Below are 18,318 nucleotides of genomic sequence, written 5' to 3'. Positions count from 1 at the left end.
TGCCGATCAGCTGTTCCAGGCTGTGGGGATTGCCGCTGCCCATCACCGCCACCTATTGCCACCTCCGTGTGCCCCATTTTCAGCCTTTGCATGTCCCGTTTTTGGCCCGTTCCAGGCAGCAGGGATAGGCGGTGGCCAAAAATGGGGCGTGTGGAGGCCAAAAATGGGACACGCTGAGGCCGAAAATGGGGCACGTGGAGGTGGCGATAAATGGTGTTGGCGGTGATGGGTAGTGGCAGCCTGGAACAGTTGATCGGTGGTATTCCGGGAGGCCAATCCAGTCGCCAATCAGCTGCTCATGCTAAATCAGGCTGTGCTGAAGCTAACCATGCTGTTTGCTGCAAGGAGGCAAATTGCTGGGAGGCAGAGGTAGATTTTTTTTTCCTGTTTTCCTCCCCAAAAGCTAGGTGCGTCTTATAGTCTGGAGCATCTTATAGTCCAAAAAATATGGTACTTAAAATATGCCCAGAGCCAGTTTGGTCTAGTGGTTAAGGCACTAGGCTAAAAAGTAAGAAATCAAATCCTGCCTTAGCCATGAAAGCCAGATGGACCAATCATCCTCTTTCAGTTCAACCCACCTCAGAGGGTTGTTGCTGTGGAGAAAATAGGAAGAGGAAAGTGTGTTAGATATGTTTGCCGCCTTGAGTTATTTGTGAAAATAATAAAGGCTGGATATAAATAAATGTTTCCCTTCAACAACTGGTATGACAGTAGTATAGTCCAAGGACACAACAGCATTAAAACTTCAGATGTTCAGTTGAAAATTTACTCAATTGTTAATGCTGTTCAGTAAACTCAGCTATCTGGACAATCACAAAATACAAAAAAAAAAAAAACTAATGTGTAAAATAACTGTTCTTCCTGTCTCAAGGGAGTTAAGGTTTCACATTATGATTGCGTGTCTCAATGCTATTGCGTATTTTAAAATTTCAACCCTGTGCACCTTGAATATCTGTCTGCAAATCATAAAATACTAAGAAGAAAGCTTGGCAGTGTTGTGGCCCACCAGCGGCCAGCAGATTCCGACAGTGAGGAGGTTGGGGAGGAATGTGGGCCAGTCCTGGAGTCTGGGGAAGGCTCAGATGATGGCTCTGAGTCGGAGGCAGAGAGGGAGCCAAGGCCATTTGGTAGTTCTTTGCTGCCTCCGGAGTCTCCAAGTCTGATATCAGCAAGGCAGAAGAACAGCGTGAGCATGCACAGAGCTGCCAGGAGACAGAAACAATTAAGGAAACAGGGTTGACTTGGGAGTAAGGCTTGGAGATGATTAGCCCCTCCCATAAGACAGAAGTGAATGGGACGTGAGCTTTTGCTGGAAGCAATTAGTTCATCTGGCCGATTCAAGATTTGAAAATTCTGTTTGTGACTCTGTGCCAAGTTTGGCCATGCCTTGCGCCTGGAAATTAGCTCTTTGGCAGTGTTCCATGTGAGATAGGTGGATGTTGATAACTTTCCTCTGAAAGACTGTTTATCAAGCCTTGCGGACTGTAAATGAAAGTAATTTAGAGCCATATGAATTAAAGAGGTTTGCCGGGACTAAGTTTGTGCTGTTTAATTTCTAAGGAAGCCTAGGTCAGAACAGGCAGATGCTACCTCCATAATATGCCAGGTTTCTCTGTTTGTTGGGTCTGTCCCACCAGCCCCAGCCCACTGTAATTTTTGTTGTAATTGTAAAATGTAAGCCAGACCAGATACGATAAAGATCTCCTGAACATAATTTTGCAATCAGTTCTTCCAGTAGCCATACAAACATTTCTGATACAGGACATGAGCTCAAGTGGTAAACTTTTCTAAAAACATAAGAATGTCAACAGCATAGTGGAAGGCCAAAGGATCATTCTTTTGCTATATGCTTTCTATATAGCAGGAAAATCTTCAATCTGCTTTGTGGAACTGTGACATTTTTTCTTAAAAGAATATCCACGCTAAATTAGATTGAATCATACTATTTGTCCCTATAGTGTATGTTGCCTCTGACTGACAGTAACTTTTGCATCTTTTCCAACTTCGCTTAATTGAATGTTTTTTATCCACTCTTCAAACTACAAATGTTAAGAACTGATGTAAAATGACACTTTAAATGGCGATGCCCAATTTTTACACACAACAGTTCCACATTCTGGTATTAAGCTCTTTTGCTTCAATTGAACAACACAAAAAAGGAGTAAACAGACAGTTCTTTTAACTTCTTATAATAGATATGTTCCTTATGTGGAAATAACTACCTGCAAGTACATTGTGCATTTAATTGAGTGCTGCTGGCAAAAGCTATTGACCATTATATGTTCACTGAGTGAATTGAGTTACATTAATGGCATTATTATTTAAAGTAATTGCATTGCTTTAAATATTGTAGTATTTGAGTCTATGTATTACAGAGACACCACAATTAGAACATCATCGTTCTCATCACCTGTGCACTACATCAAGCTGGAAATACACACAATCCAACTTTGACTCACTGGACTTTCATGTGTCCTTGGATTCTGGGCACCTACCTCACAAAACAACATTCTAGGACCAGACATTAAGTCATAGAAATCTATTGAATGTTATATTCAATATATATTAAACAATACCTTGTTGGATGCAAGTTGATTATGTGCATCAAGTCGATGTTGATTCTTAGTGACTATAAACGAATGATAGTATGTCTCTGTCCTGATCCTTCAAATATCAGCACACCCATCCTTGCTACAATCGAGTCTATCTGCTATTCTTCTGCTTCATCATCTCTTTCCTTCCATCTTTCTCAGGATTATAGATTTTTCAGATATCTACATCTATATATAATACTAGCTGTACCCGGCCACGCATTGCCGTGGCTCAGTCTTGTGGGTATACAATATTTTTTGACCGAGTGCCAATAATTTCCCTCTGTAGCTCAGGTCCCACCAGTCTTTTCACTCGGTGGATTGGATTCAGACCTGAGTTGCCTTTCTCTACGTTTCTTTTTGGACTTTAACGTCACTTAATCAATTGCTTTCTTGGACTTTGACCTATTTGGTGCTTGTATTGGGAGAGCTGCACGTCGTGGGATTGACGGAGGCCTCCGGGCGGGCTGGCATCGGTGAGTTTGTGTTCCTGTGGCTCCGGGACGGTGGCCGGTGTGTGTTGCTTTTATGTCCAACAGATGGCACTGTTTTTCAAGCATGTTTTGAAAGCATGTTTTTACCTGTCACAGATGTAACATCTCTATAATATAGGTATATAAAAACACGTGCGTATTCGAATGCAACGTTGTGTCAAAATTTCACAGCAATCGGTGAAGAACTTTCGGAGATTTAAAATTTTGAACAAACGAACGTTTACATTTTTATTTATATAGATATCTAAAATACAGTCATTTGAGCCTGGTCACTTGTGTCTCAATGAGAGTTCTGGATTGATTTGTACTATTATCCATTAGTTTTCTTAACTGTCCTTGATGTTCTTGGGAGTTTTCTCCAATACTAAAATTTTAACATGCCCATTCTTTTCCTATCTTGTTCAAAGTCCCAATTTTTGCTTCCAAAGAGTATCAGGGAAATCAATTTACTTGCATAATTCTGATATTGTACCTATAGGTACATCAGAGGCCTTGTTGTTCTAGCAAATATTAGTCTGCAGCATTTTTCTTGATTGACAGTTACCTTTTGTTGACAGATGATCATAAAATACTAGGCAAGGGTATCCACCACATCAATATTTTCATGGTCAGTTTTAATGGTGATTGTTGTATCCGTTATCATTAATTTAGCTATTTTTATATTGAATTTTAGACCTCTTTTTCACTGTGCTCCTTGATCTTCATTACTAAAGTTTACAGATCATTTTCATTTTGAAGTGTCATTGGTAGAGTGATGCTTCTTCCAGTTTTAAAACCATACTCATCATCTGATCCAGCCTCCTTCAATAAATATATTCAGTATATTGGTTGAATGAATAAAGAGTAAAAGACTGTTTTATTCCTTTCTGACCTGAGACAAAGTCAGAAATATAGGTAGTTGTCAATATACAACAGTTCATTTAGTGACTGTTCAAAGTTACAACAGCACTGAAAAAAATGACTTATGACCATTGTTCACACGTTGCAGCATCCCCATGGTCACATGATCAAAATTCAGATGCTTGGTTCCTATTTATGACAGTTGCAATGCCCAGGGTCATGTGATTACCTTTTGCGACCTTCTGACAAGCAAAGTCAGTGGGGAATCTAGATTCACTTAACCGTGTTACTAAATTAACAAATGCAATGATTCACTTAACTATGGCAAGAAAAGTTGTAAAATGGAGCAAACTCACTTAACAAATGTTCCACTTAGCAACATAAATTTGGGGCTCAATTGTTGTAAATCGAGGACTACCTGTAGTCGGAAAATGCCTGCCATGGTGGATATAGTTAATTACAAGATATCAATTTACCTGGAAGCCAACTAGCAAAGTTTTCCCCTGCCATCCTTGTTAGGACCTAGGGTTTTGTCTATTATCCCAGCTTCTTTTTCTTTGTTTCTTTCAATGCATGAGTATGCTGAGGCACATTTACAAATACAGCATTGAACTGCAGCCAGCCTTCATTTTTATTTCCCAAGAACACTGATGCAGCCCATGTAGAGCATTACATCTGAGGGTAATAAGACAAAGGCCACAGAGATTTTTCATGAAAAGAATCAATTGTCATTATTAGGGAAATAATGACAATCTCATTTTAACCAAGAAGTGGCGTTCTTTCTTTGAAATGCATTGGTCTTAATCCTGGCTGTTAACCAATGGCTTTCTTCCAGGTTTCAGCCTCCCTACTGAAGTTCTTGGCTTGAAATGGCTGTCATGGAATATATATTGTTGCGTTTGAACAATGAATGTGTACGAATATAGGTATTTAAAGAATACATGTGGTCACCAATCTCAATGACTGGGCAATTAACAATAAAGAAAATATAAAATAAAATAGAGTCTGGGTGGTCCCCGATTTAGGGAACGCGGTGGCTCAGTGACTAAGACGCTGAGCTTGTCGATCAGAAGGTTGGCAGTTCAGCCGTTCGAATCCCTAGTGCCACGTAATGGAGTGAGCTCCCGTTACTTGTCCCAGCTTCTGCCAACCTAGCAGTTTGAAAGCATCTAAAAAATGCAAGTAGAAAAATAGGGACCACCTTTTGTGGGAAAATAACCGCATTCCATGCGCCTTCGGTGTTTAGTCATGCCGGCCACATGACCATGGAGACGACTTCGGACATTGCTGGCTCTTCAGCTTAGAAACGGAGATGAGCACCACCCCCTAGAGCCAGAAACTACTAGCACGAATATGCGGGGGAACCTTTACCTTTAGTTCCCAATTTACAACAGTTCATTTAGTGACCATTCAAAATTACAACAGCCTTGACAAAAGTGACTTATGACCATTGTTCACACTTACAAATGTTGCAGCATCACCATGTCATATGATCAGAATTTGAATGCTTGGCAACAGTGTCACATACTTATGACGGTTGCAGTGTCCTGGGGTCATTTGATCACCTTTTGCGACCTTCTGTCAAGCAAAGCCATTGGGGAAGCCAGATTCACTTAACAGCCACGTTACTAAGTTAAGAACTGCAGTGATTCACTTCACAACTGTGGAAAGAAAGGTCATAAAATGGATCAAAATTCACTTAACAACTGTCTTGCTTAGTAATAGAAATGTTGTAGGCACGCTGGTGCGCTTATGCACACCCCTTATAGACCTCTTAGGAATGGGGTGAGGTCAACAATAAACAGTCTAAGGTTAAAATTGTGGGGGTTTTGGGATGAAACCACAGAGTCAGGTAGTGCATTCCAGGCATTGACCACTCTGTTACTGAAGTCATATTTTCTGCAATCGAGTTTGGAGCGGTTTACCTTGAGTTTGTATCTATTATTTGCTCATGTATTGTGGTTGAAGCTGAAGTAGTCGTTGACAGGAAGGACATTGTGGCAGATAATTTTATGTACTATGCTTAGATCAGACTGAAGTCGGCATAGTTGTAAGTTGTTAAGTAGTTCTATTTAGAGTCAGAGATGGAGCCACTTCAGAACTGGGAGACCCTAGCCTAGAATGTCTCAAAGGAAAAGAAGCAACTGCATAAGTCACAAACTTTTTACCCTCTCTACCTTTTTAGATGGGTCACATGTGGACCTGGCTGGAATCCAGAGAAGAATACTTTACTGAGTCTGAAAAGAGCAGCTGCTGCAAATCTCTCTGTAGTTCTTCAGACTCTAGCTTAGACCTTGACCTAAAGGAACTGAGCAGCTGGAGGGAAATTGAAGATGATGCTCAGGAGAAGTTAGAAGAGAGCAGCAGCCAGGAGGCAACGAGCCAGCTGGAAGCTGGTGACTCCACAGCGTGGGAATATGCTAACGAAGGAGAGCAGGATGAGAGTGGGAAATGCAAAGAGGATGCCCTCTTGAGATTTCTGTCTGAGGTATATAGCAGCTAGTAGGGAAGACTACAAGTGGTGGGATGTGATACTGGTTTCCTCCGGTGGCCGAGAGTAGAGTTCTCAGTAAAAAGGGTAGTCTGCCTACAGAGGCAAATTTCAATAAGGTTAGAAAGTCAGGATTCTAAATGGTAAAGATGAGCAAAGATTAATATTTTCTACTATTTCAAAAATAATAAGACGAGTAATGGTGATCTTAACTGCTTATATGGGGCCTAATTCTGATAGAGATCTAGTGCTATTGAAACCATATATATATATATATATATATATTCCATATATTTATCAGGGGTTAGCAAAGTGACTTCCAATGGATCCCCAAGGTACTTTTAACTCTCCCGAAATAGAAATAAAAATTGCTGAAATCTCTGAGATTTCTTTCCAATCTTATGCAATCTGTTACGACAATTTAATATATTGGCCTTTTTTTGGCATCTGGACACTAAATAATTTTCAGGAGACCTGAAAAGTTAGCTAACCTCTCAGAACATATGTTATTCCACTTTAGCCATCCTGATCTTAATGCCCTTTGGGCAAGATTGGCAACAACTCATAGGGCTTAGCCAACAGATACCTGCTGTACAGATCCTGGAGGGTTGGAGGAGAGAAATTGCCAAGTTAGGGATATGGTCTCAGTGTCACTGCAAAGCATGCTCATTAAGAAAGAACATAATATCTGAAAGAAAAATAGCCTCAGGTGTGCTTTTCTGAGTGTTTTTAATTACAAGCCTCAGCTGTTAACTTCTTACCTTCTGTTCCAGGTGACATATTTAATGGAGCCAGTTCGTGTTAGCAACCCTTACTTGGCACAGGGATCTCAGGTTTTCTCTGGTGCTAGAGAGCAGAATGGAAGGCTTGCCATGGCTCACAAAGGTGCTGCGAAAGGATCACTTGTAGCCAAAGAGGAAGAATCGGGGCAGGAAAGTCATTCAGAGATTTTTAAAAAGCAAGCTAAGGAAAGAAGGGGAAATTGGGCACTGCAGGTTTTGGAAGGGCTGCCGGTTGTAAACTTGGAAGCAGAGGCCATGGAAGGACTTCCTGGTTTGTATGAGGAACCTGGATGCTCTAAGTTTCAGGATAGCCAGTTCGATGAGGATTCAGGAAAGAAAGTCACGCACTACCTGATGGCCAGTACGGCAGAAACGGATGTAGATGAGGCCTCGACTTTAGAACTTATGACGCAAACTCCTTGTGAGTGGAAAATACGGAAGAAAGGGATGCCTCCAACTAGAACGGTAAGCTATGACTCGCTCAGAACACTGTTTTATAAGTAGATGGATTACTTGGGTTGGATGATCAATGGAGAATCTTATCTTTTGCCTTTGTGGACTGCTAAATATCCAGCTCCAAAGCTGGAGGCATTGCTTGGCTGCTCCATCTTGCCCTCCTTAAGCATGTTTTGTGGAGAGTAAAAAGGTTTTTTGAACCCCTTGTAAGTTCCATGTTGAGGCAAACCAACTGTATGAGAAACACTTTCATTTCAGTAGATGAAGGGTGAAATTGTGTTCTTTTGAAAAGACAAATATAGAGGAACCCAGCCAGATAAGAACCAAGGGAAAGTGAAAAAAGGCGTGTTAGTAGTGGGATAAAAGAAAGTGAGAGCAAAATGTTGGGTAACTTAGCTGGATGTATTTATTATTATTTTATATATAAAATTACTAGTTGTGTTTTCATTATTAAAGATAATTCCAATGGGGTGTAGAGTCTATTAAAACATTCGTGATTTAACATAATATAGGAAAATTATATATTTTAAAAACAATCTTAACATAAAAAGCTCTAAAATGCAGGACAGTAATACCCGTAATACATAAATGAATATAAATATCCTAAACATAAGGGACTCCAAAATCTAAGGCATTGACATTACCAACATCCGAACAGGAGAAGAATCCCCAACCAAGCTGTTTGTGTTGGAAATGATTGCCTTGGATTGCTTCATAGATGTGGTACCTTCCAAAGAACTTCCTAAATATAACTTAGATTGGTCAAGCCATTTGGTTAAATGCCTAGATCTAGACAATGTTTGTATGTCATTATAAATGACATTGCAAGGATTAATTGCAGATTCAGGAACAATTTAAGAGTAATCCCACATGCACCACATTGCAATAATCTTGAGGTAACCAATGAATGGATCACTGTGGCCAAATTATTCTTATCAAGGACCAGTTGCCTTAAATGGCAAAGCACTTAAGAGCCTTGAAAACATTCCATGTCACAGAGACCACAGTGTTTCCACCAAGAGTGATGGTTCTAGGAACAACCCCCGATTACACACTTGTTCTTTAGGGAGAATGCAACTCCACCTACAGCTTCCTAATTTCTAAAGACGGGAACTGCCTTTTCATAAAGCCTCCATATGACTAGGACTCAGCCTCAGCTAACTGGCGTTCATTTAATTGCACAACCAGATCAGCTTTTCCTAACTCAACTGATAGTATGGAGAAATAGGATATCATCAGCATACTTCTAGTGTAACAGTTCACTCCAAATCTTATAATGAAGAGAGAGAGGGAGGGAGGGAGAGAAGAGGAGAGAAGGAGGGAGGGAGAGGGAGAGAGGAGGAGAGAGAGAGGGAGGGAGAATGGTACTCTTGGGAACCTTATACCCAACTATAAGAGGCTGAGCTACAGTCATTCTATGTTTGCATCTGAACATGTATAAGAAGGAACAGAAATATTACAATATGGTGCTCTGAACTCCTCAAATTGTCTTATAAGGCCGAACAACTCTCATTCAACTCCATAAACTAAAACTGAACCCAGAGTGGATGAAATAGAGGAATAAACCATTTCTTTCAAGAGTGCCTGCAATTGTACAGTCTTTACCCTTTCAAATAGCTTCCCTAAAAATCATATATTAGCTAAGGAATGGTAGTTCCTAAGATCTAAGGAATTTATAAAGTTTTTAATTTTTTTGAGGGGTGAGCACTTTACCAACTCCTTTGAGGTATTTGGTACTACTTCTCCCAGAGAAGTGCATTTTCTATGCTGGAACTTCATGGTTGAATTTCATGGGGTTTAGGATTCCTATTGTTATTTTGCCAAGTGGTTAATTCCTACTACCGTATGTGATCATCAGGAGGTGGCTGTGGAAAACACTGAAGATCAAACTGAGGATTGGAAAGACAGTGATTTCCACTTGAGTTACAGCAATGACGATTCCAGTCCTTATGGGACACCCCTAATAAGCTCTCCTTCCACAAGTACAGCCTCCCTGCCTTTGTAAGTAACGATAACATAGATTTTGAATGGAATTAGCGTATTTCTCTAGTTTATGCCTGCCAGTTTAAGTTAAATGGCACAACACTCTACCTATTCAGAAAGATGTCCACTGAATTCAATAGGATAATCCTCTTAGATAAGTAGATATTGCAGCCTAAAACTCTCTAGAAAGAGGGGGAGTTGGGCCATTTTATAAACATTCTGACCAATAAAGGGGGGAGAAAAGAGTATCAAGAATCTGAAGTGGAGAGTGCTATTAGAAAACAACTGTTTTTTCTGAAGACTGTATAAGTGGCTTCCAACAGGGTATATGCAACTGTAGCTTTGAATCAGAACAATTATGTGGGTTGGTTGAGTTGTACAATTCTCTTCTATAAAGGAACAAACTATTGCTAGGTTTGGTAGCTGAATTAACACATTTCATATGAATTTTTCAAAGGTGCTGTTTGTTTATTACATTTCTACACCGCCTATTTCACTGATACATTTATTTATTAAATAAATGTATATAACTACCCAAATGTGAGTATATGTGAGCTAGGCAGGTAAATAACACATTAAATAATAGAAAAAATCATACTAGCAAAGGATAAAAAAGCCAAATAAAATAATTGATAAAGACCTGAAACTGAGCCATATAGCCTTCCATCTCCCAAGCTCTGGAGCACATCCAGGCCTTTGATGTTTCACCAAACACCAGAGAGTAGATTCCAATCTTATCTCGGGGGTCAGGAGGGGTTATGGTGTTCTAGAGGGTAGGAGCTACGACAGAAAAAGCATGCTTCCGAGGTTCATAAAATTACATTTTTTACTTGAAGGGTTTGTCATCTATTTTCCTGGCCTCTTTACTTTCCCATTCACAAATGTAAATGAATCTTTTTGATTTCTCTTCTATCCAGGATGCACTTAAGCCAAGATGATCCATTTCAACAGCATTTGCTCTTCAAGAAAACTCTGTTATCTATCTGGAAGATGGTTGCTGGCCATAGGTAAATGACTAAACTAGTGAAACTACTGACTACTGAGGAGAAGATGACTAAAAAATCATCTAGAGTAGAGGTCTACAAGAAAGTATGTGTCATGCCCATAATTGGTGTGACCAGTTAGTTATTGAACTAGTTTCTAAGTTTTTGCTTATTATATAATACAAGGCACCTGGGGTGAACCATCTTCACCTTGCAGAGCGGATAACTTTTACCATGAGAGGAGGTTCTACTGCATGCTCTAAGATGAGGTGAATCTTTTGTGATTGAGAGAATCCGTCTCTCTTGAAATCTGTGAGATCCAAATTTACATCTTTTAAGTGCTTGTTGAACTCATTCTTTTTTTCATTTAAACCATCTATGAATGTTTCAAGAAATGCTTTGAGGAGGAATCTGCTTTTGTTTTGTGTATTTTATATCCCATAAACTACTTCCAGATGCTTTTGTATATGAAATGATATATTTAACATCAACATTCAAAATATTACTCTGCTATTGTAATGATTCTGGGCTGATTGGAGGAGTTGACTTTCATCCTTCTGCCTTTTCACTATTAATTTGAACTGCACAGGAAAGGATGTGCGGTTTGTTTGCTAGCCCACTTTTTGGTCTTTCTCCCTAGATACAGCGGTCCCTTCCTGAAGCCGGTTTCCGAGAAGCAGGCTCCTGGTTACAAAGATGTGGTCAAAAGGTCAGTGAGGGAAAAGAGAGTGCTAGTAAGTAAGGAATGTGTTTTTTCAATTGCTTTTCCACCTCTGTCTCTGTCCACTGCTTATGAGCATGTTCCTCTTTAGAAATAGGAAAATAGTTTTCTCTCTGCAATATATTTTGTAGTCCCGATTTCTGTTTTGTCATGGCAAGGAATTGTTCCTCCTGTACTGCTTATTAGATGAGTGTCCAGAAATTCTGGAGCTTTGCCCCCCCTTCCCCCAATTCCATTCCATTTCCAGTAATCCCTAATACACTTTAAATTATAATCCACTTTTCCCCTGCTTTGGCCCCATCTGTAACTCCCAAATGCATTTAGCATGGTAAATCACAGGGAGAACCTTCAGCCAATCATTGCTCAGTCTGAGTAAGCCGGTAGGTGAGTTCGGAAACCAATCAATGCCAGCCACTGAGTTTTTTTTCCCTACCTGTAATCCTTCTTGCCCCAAAATGCTTTGAACTCCTCATGCACTATTTAGGCAAACTACGGAGTGTGTAATTCTGTTAAATTCTCCTAGGGTAGCTGCATTCAAGGTGTTTTTTCCTAAACTGTGCAACAGAAGTGGAAGCAAGTAGCCTGTCAAATATATTTTAAAAAATGCCTGCAACATAGGGTTATCTCACTGGGATAAGCTGTGGCAGAAATGCAGCAGAGGAAGAAAATCTGTTTTTAAGGAGGAGAGAAGAAATGGAATTATTGGGACGCAGGAGCACTTTACTACTAATTTGCAGTAATGTCATGTGATAAGTGAGGGACCAAACACCATGGTTTGCATTATGTCCTTTTTACTTTCTTCTATCAGCTCTTTGAAAGGTAGGATATGAATTGGTACTGCAAAGCTGGGCAGTTTTTTTCTGGCTTGAATGGCTTTCTCATTGCATCTGCAGTTAACCACTGACTGGTACTAATGTTATATTTCTTCCCCCTCTATATATGTATACACGTTGATAAATAGCAGTTCTGAAAGGGAAGGAACAGTGATTTTTTTAAAATCCAGGAAATAGTGGAACATGGCTAAATCTATCTCCCAAAGAACAGAAGGTATGAACCAAGTTCTGGAGATGGGAAGGAGAGAGAACAAGTCACTTCAAAGAAAAACAAAGTACAGTGACAGGCTAAAGTCTAGTGTAAAGATGCCATCCATGTTTGTTAGGTTCTCAGAAAAAAATAGTGGAACTTCTTCCCATGAAAAAGTAGATATTTCAATCAGAAGAGCTATTTGGGTCACTAACTTATGGTTCTCCCAGCTTCCATTAATGTACACGTGTTACTCAACTCAATATTGTAAGAGATTTCATAGCATAGCTATTGTTTTCTGAATTGCCCCTATTTGCAAATAACTTGCAAGTACCTTGTTAGACATTAGATTTTCTTCTTGCTCTCCCATCTCTCTTTTGCTTATATCCCTCCACATGCATTCCTTTCTCTCAAAATGACACTTCATGAAGCTGATGAAAGGATTGTAATCCACAAAAATTTATGCTATAATGTATTTATCAGTCTTAAAATATTGGCTATTTTTTTCTTGTCAAGCTTTTAATTTCTTTGGCTTAGTATTTCCTTTTCTACACTTGTACAATGTAGCTTACCCCCAAAGTGTGATAGATGTAGCCTTGAAGGTGCTATAATACTGGTTTTTGCTTCAGCATTATTTTCTCTGAAATACAGTATCATTATAAACTGATCCTAGGCATGCTTGAAAGTGCATACCATAAATATCAGTATTAAATAACAATATTAAGGGAATGTATTTAGAATTGCTATTACTTTATCAAAGGTTGAGTACTATCGAAAACCTAGTGTTCTGTTCTACCTTTAATATCTTGTAAACGCAAATAACAGTTTCATATCTACTTGCTTTTATTAGTCTAATTTTAATTTGATTTCTCAGTAGTTCTGGGATATTGATAATGGAAAAGGATCTGGATCCTTTTTATTTTGCAAACTCTATAAGTTATTACACAAAGCTGAACCCTGTGCTTTTTCCTACCTTTCTGAAGACCAATGGATCTTTCCTCCATAAAGAGAAACCTGTCCAAAGGCCAGATTCAGCACATGGTCCAGTTCCAACGTGATCTCATGCTGATGTTTCAGAATGCCATCATGTACAATAACTCCAACCACCACATCCATCGCATTGCTGTGGAGATGCAGCAGGAAGTGCTGGAGCAACTCCAGATGTTGGGCGAGGCACTCCTGTGCTCCGACGAAATGCGAGGATTTGTGAGAAGGTAAGATGTTCATCTCTGAACAGGAGAAATCACATTCCTTATTCCTCTGCTAGGTTCTCATGCCTGGAAAGCAAAAGATGGTGCTATGACAATCATCCGCCCTACAAGCAACAGTAACCCTGCTTGTGTCTCCCAAATATACATATAGTTCTTCTCTTATAACCATTTGTTTAGTGACTGTTTGAAGGTACAATGGCACTGAAAAAAGTGATCTAAGACTGCTTTCACAATTACAACTGTTGCAGCATTCCTGTGGTCAGGTGATCAAAATTCAGACACTTGACAACTGGCATGCATTTATGACGGTTCCGCTGTCATGAGTTTATGTGATCCCCTTTTGCGTCCTTCTGACAAGCAAAGTCAATGGGGAAGCCAGATTTACTCAACAACCATGTTACTAAGTTAACAACTGCATTGATTCACTTAATAATAGCAAGAAAGGTCATAAAACGGGGCAAAATTCACAACTATCTTGCTTAGCAACAGAATTTTTTGACTCAATTGTAGTCATACGTCAAGAACTGGCATTTATCTCCACCTGGAAGCCTTTTCCTTTCTTAACTCTTTCTATAACAAATATACCTGTTTTTAAGATATCACTTTTATTCTCAGTGGATCTTCACATAGTACACAAATGATGTTTTCATAGCAGAGCTTGAAACTGTTCTGGGACACTATAATTCCTTCGAAACATGGAAAATTTTACTTTTCTTTCTCTTCTGCAGGTGCTGATGAAGACGTGAAAAGGGCAGGTGCATGTTTAGAAGTTAAGAATTCAACCTTGTTTCCTGAAGTCTTGTTCTAAGGAAAAAATTGTTTGTTTACTAATTTAGCACTGCCTGACATCTCACTTTCTTTTCTTAAGAATCTTCATGATAGAATGTGTGTCCTATTCTGTTCATTGGGAGACTTGTTTAATATCTGGAGATTCATTGGTTTCTTAGACAATAATAAAAGTACTATATTGTGTTTCTTTTACTGCTTGCTTTTAAATCATTATTATCTCTGGCTCAGAATCTTATCAGTAAATAAAATTTGGGAAATAAAAAATGAAGATGAGCTGTAGGCTGTAGCATAAGTGAAACTTTGCTGCTGTAATATATCAAAGTTTTTGATAGCTTGTACTCAGAAGGAGCTACAAAAACTTATTCCAATAAAACATTAATTTATTAAATTTATATGTCAGCCAGTCACTCTGCAAAGTGACTCTGGACCTTTTGACAATTGCAGAACATTTTATTTTTTCAAAGCATATTTTAAAAGTACATTTTCAAAAAGGATAGTTATTTTTATCGAATTGAAACTCTTCCAATTTAATGAAAATCTGAAATGAGTGAGTTAGGAATGAGTTAGGAAGATTTGAATAGTGTGAAAGTATCCTTATCATACAAGAGCAGTGGCTTAGCGAACAGTCTGGATTCTTCCTTTCTGCGACATCCATGGTTATATGAATTAAGGAAAAGAACCCGTGTTTCCACAAACTTTTCTCTGAAAAAAGTAAAGAAAGCTATTTGAAAAAATGGAGAAAAGTGGATTGTTCAAAAGTTTCTACTTTTTTCTCCTGCCATGACATCTCTCAGAAGTGGTGTTTCCAGATAAGATATTTAATGTAATTGTTTGCGACCAACTTGCTGTCACTCATGTCAAGGGGTGCCTCGCCAGCCTTTACTCATTCCTCCCCTGCCAGCCACTCCTTGCCTCCCCACCCGGGCTCCTTAGGGCCCCAACAGGAAGCAGTTGTTGGAGCTAAGCAGCCACCACAAGAAAGAGTTGGGCAAACAGCTGTCTCAGTTCAAATTGGGTCTGACCGAGGAGGCTCAGCAAAAGCACCTCACTGAGGACTACGAGCATAGGCTTTCCAAGCAGAGGGAAGACCTGCAGGAGTGCAAGGCCTGGAGGCTCAGTGAGCTGAGATGGTCAGCCAGTTCCTGTTGTGGCCCGCCAGCGGCCTGCACGGATTGTTGCTGATCCCAACAACGAGGAGGCTAGTGTGGTGTCGTGCCAGCAGCCTGTGCAGCCGGCGCTCGAGTCGGACACAAGGAGGCTGAAGAAGATGTGGTGCCAGAGGCAGGGATTCAGCCAGGGCCTTCAGAACCTCCAGAGGTTCCTTTAAATGCAGAGGATGAAGTGGATGAGCCTCTTCTCAATGCACAAGCACACAAAGCTGGCAAAAAGCAGGAGTGGTTCCTCAGGAGGAGGTCTCCACGAGAGTAAGGCTTGGGGCTACTTGGCCACTCCCTTAGCCTATTTAAGAGTGCACACAGCTTGTAAAAAGCTGCAGGAAACAACATTCGTTCGCTGATCATTGAGTTTGGATTTTCTCTGCAAACAGTGCTTCTGGGCTTTCTGCCAACTCTAGTAAGACTCTATCTTATCTGTGGAATTTCTGGCATGTTGTTAAGAACGTTTTATTAACAGCCTGCATTTGCAGGCTGCAAAAGACTGTGTTTTATAGTAAACAGAGTTTTGTTTGGAGTTTGTGTGTGCTGCGTTCTTTGGGATCCGTAGCTGGGGCAGAACAGTTCCAGGCCATGATGCAGTCGCACTGGAACAAGGCCCTCCAGTTCTTTGCCACCAGCGGCACTTCCCTCCAGCCTTTGCCAAAAGCCCTGCACCAGGAGGCTGAAGCAGACCCCAAGTTGGAATTTCTGTGCCCCCCCCGACCCACACAAAAAGACCCCAAACGGGGAGACTCTGCAGCAACACAAACGTTCATTGTATGTATCCGGCCCAGGGACTGTAGTTTGAGGACCCCTGATTTAGTGCAATATAAAAAATAATTTTTCTGTGGACCACCAAAATTTTCTCATGGACCACCGGTGGTCCATGGACCACCAGTTGGTGACCGCTGACCTAGACCACTCCTACCAACACTGACAGGATAAGCCACTAGAATATAAAATGAGAGCAAACCCCACATCTAACACTGATTATGTTAGGTAATGAAACATCTGCAAGAAAACAACCAAGCTCAGAGAGCACCAAACACTAGCCATTTTTTTATAGCAACAAACTAATCAGCAAATCTCAAAATCGAGATTTCAACTTTTTTTCTGTCTTGCCTAGAAGCGGTTTCCATTAAAACAGTTAATTTTGCCCTCTGCTATCTCCATCACTTTTTTCATCCATTCCTATATCATGGGAATCGATAGTCTTTCCATTTTTGTGCAAAAAGAATCCTCGCTGCAACTAACATACACAGTAACAAAATTCCTATTCTTTTTCAAGTTCCTTGTCCAGTAATCCTAAAAGGAAAACCTCTGGTTTCAATCTTATGTTCATGTTAAGACCCTTCTGTATTAAAATATAAACCTCATCCTTGCCCCAATATTGCTTTGCTGAGAGCAAGACCAGGATCGTGCTTCCAAATTTGGTGGCCCCAGAAGCAACATGGCTTCCAGAATGCAATTTCAGGAGCGTGAACAATTAAAACTGTGGTTTACAAACTTGGCAACTTTTAAGATGCGTGGACTTCAATTCCTAGAATTCCCCAGCCAGCATTTGCAAGTTAAAAAGCCACAGATATTTATACTTAATAACTATCTATCTTTAATCTATCTCCGTTCTATCCAGTTATACCACTGTTCCCACAGGTTGTAAAATATCAATATCTCTTTATCTTTTAGACTTTTAGTAATAGATAAAATAAGAATGTAAATACGCACAATTTAATTTTTGTAAATGATGCACAAATTATCGTCACAAGAAAAACACCACAAATAGCTGTTGTTGAGCGAAATATTTTTTTATGTCTTTAATGTATTAAAAGCTTAATAAAGTGTATTGGGGAAAAAAAAGCCACAGGTATTAAAGTTGCCAAGTTTTGAAAATTTACTGAATTAGATGGTGGGCTGTAGAACGCTACCGTGTGGGCGTGCGACAATCGCATCTATTTTGATTGCAAAAACGCCACTCGCTTTAACCCATGATCGAAATAAAGCAATCTCCGCCGCACAACATCCGCCGCCCCCCCCCTCCCAGCCAGTACAAAAAGAGCCTCCACGTGAAGGGGAAAGCAACTCCTGACATTATTGGCTCTTCGGTAGGTGAGCCCCGGGTAGCGATTGGCTCCTGGGTATCCCGTTCTTTGATTGGTTGAGCGGATTGGCCGCGAGGTTTGAAACAGGTCGGAAAAGAAAATATAAGTGGCTCATCGAGCAGGCGGCGGCGGAGCGGCACAGAGCAGGAAGGTGGAAGTGGAACTGAAGGCACTAGGTAAGACTCCCATTTGGACCACATCTCGTCGCTTATGCTGGAGGAAGTCCCAGGGTTGGGTGCTCCCAGCGCCCGACTAACGAGAAGCCACGCGGCCTCTTGATTTCAGTAACGGTCTCCAGGTGGGCTTCGCGGATTTTATTAAGCGCCTTCGGAATTAAAGGAGTGAGCGCGACTGATTAAATATTCCTACACTAACATAGACGCCTTAATTTAAAAAAAGGTTTCTCGTTCTCATATTGCAGGCTAGGTAGTAAAGTCCATAGGTTTGAGCCTACCTCTGATACTACAGGAGCCTGGTCCTGGATGAAGATCTGTTGTCTAGGAAAATAATTGCGCCTCTTTGGGGTGTGTGTGTGAGCGTACTAAATCCCTAAATCATCCATTATATACTGCAGTGAGGGGAAAGGGGCAAGCTGCTAATAGAACTCAATTCTCTGTGGTGAAGCTCTCTTTTGTGAGGCCTGCCTGGACCTGCTGCTGGTTGGTATGCAGTGCAGCCATTTTCCTCCAGTAGTTCTATCT

At 40.3% G+C, this 18,318-nt stretch overlaps 1 protein-coding gene across 1 annotated transcript; it reads left to right on the top strand.

The window, feature by feature from the left end:
• Positions 1-6,119: 6,119 nt before the first annotated feature.
• On the top strand, positions 6,120-14,387 carry LOC139310216 (bromodomain-containing protein 8-like). Its single transcript, XM_070934377.1, has 7 exons — positions 6,120-6,413; positions 7,190-7,663; positions 9,513-9,655; positions 10,555-10,644; positions 11,261-11,329; positions 13,348-13,578; positions 14,304-14,387. The coding sequence occupies exons 1-7, from the start codon at positions 6,120-6,122 to the stop codon at positions 14,308-14,310; spliced, it is 1,308 nt and encodes a 435-aa protein (XP_070790478.1). The 3' UTR covers positions 14,311-14,387.
• Positions 14,388-18,318: the final 3,931 nt, after the last annotated feature.

This window comes from Pituophis catenifer, unplaced genomic scaffold (genome assembly GCF_029215685.1).
Source record: "Pituophis catenifer annectens isolate HBS135680 unplaced genomic scaffold, rPitCat1.0.hap2 SCAF_2, whole genome shotgun sequence".
Lineage (NCBI taxonomy): Eukaryota > Metazoa > Chordata > Lepidosauria > Squamata > Colubridae > Pituophis > Pituophis catenifer.
This window is presented reverse-complemented; position numbering and strand designations above follow the sequence as displayed.

What these genes read in the sequence shown, in the direction of transcription:
- LOC139310216 (XM_070934377.1), top strand. Translation starts at nt 6,120, where the DNA reads ATGTGGACCTGGCTGGAATCCAGAGAAGAATACTTTACTGAGTCTGAA. An exon ending in TCTTGAGATTTCTGTCTGAG is followed by an intron (nt 6,414 to 7,189) that starts GTATATAGCAGC and finishes CTTCTGTTCCAG; the next exon opens with GTGACATATTTAATGGAGCC. An exon ending in AGTACAGCCTCCCTGCCTTT is followed by an intron (nt 9,656 to 10,554) that starts GTAAGTAACGAT and finishes TCTTCTATCCAG; the next exon opens with GATGCACTTAAGCCAAGATG.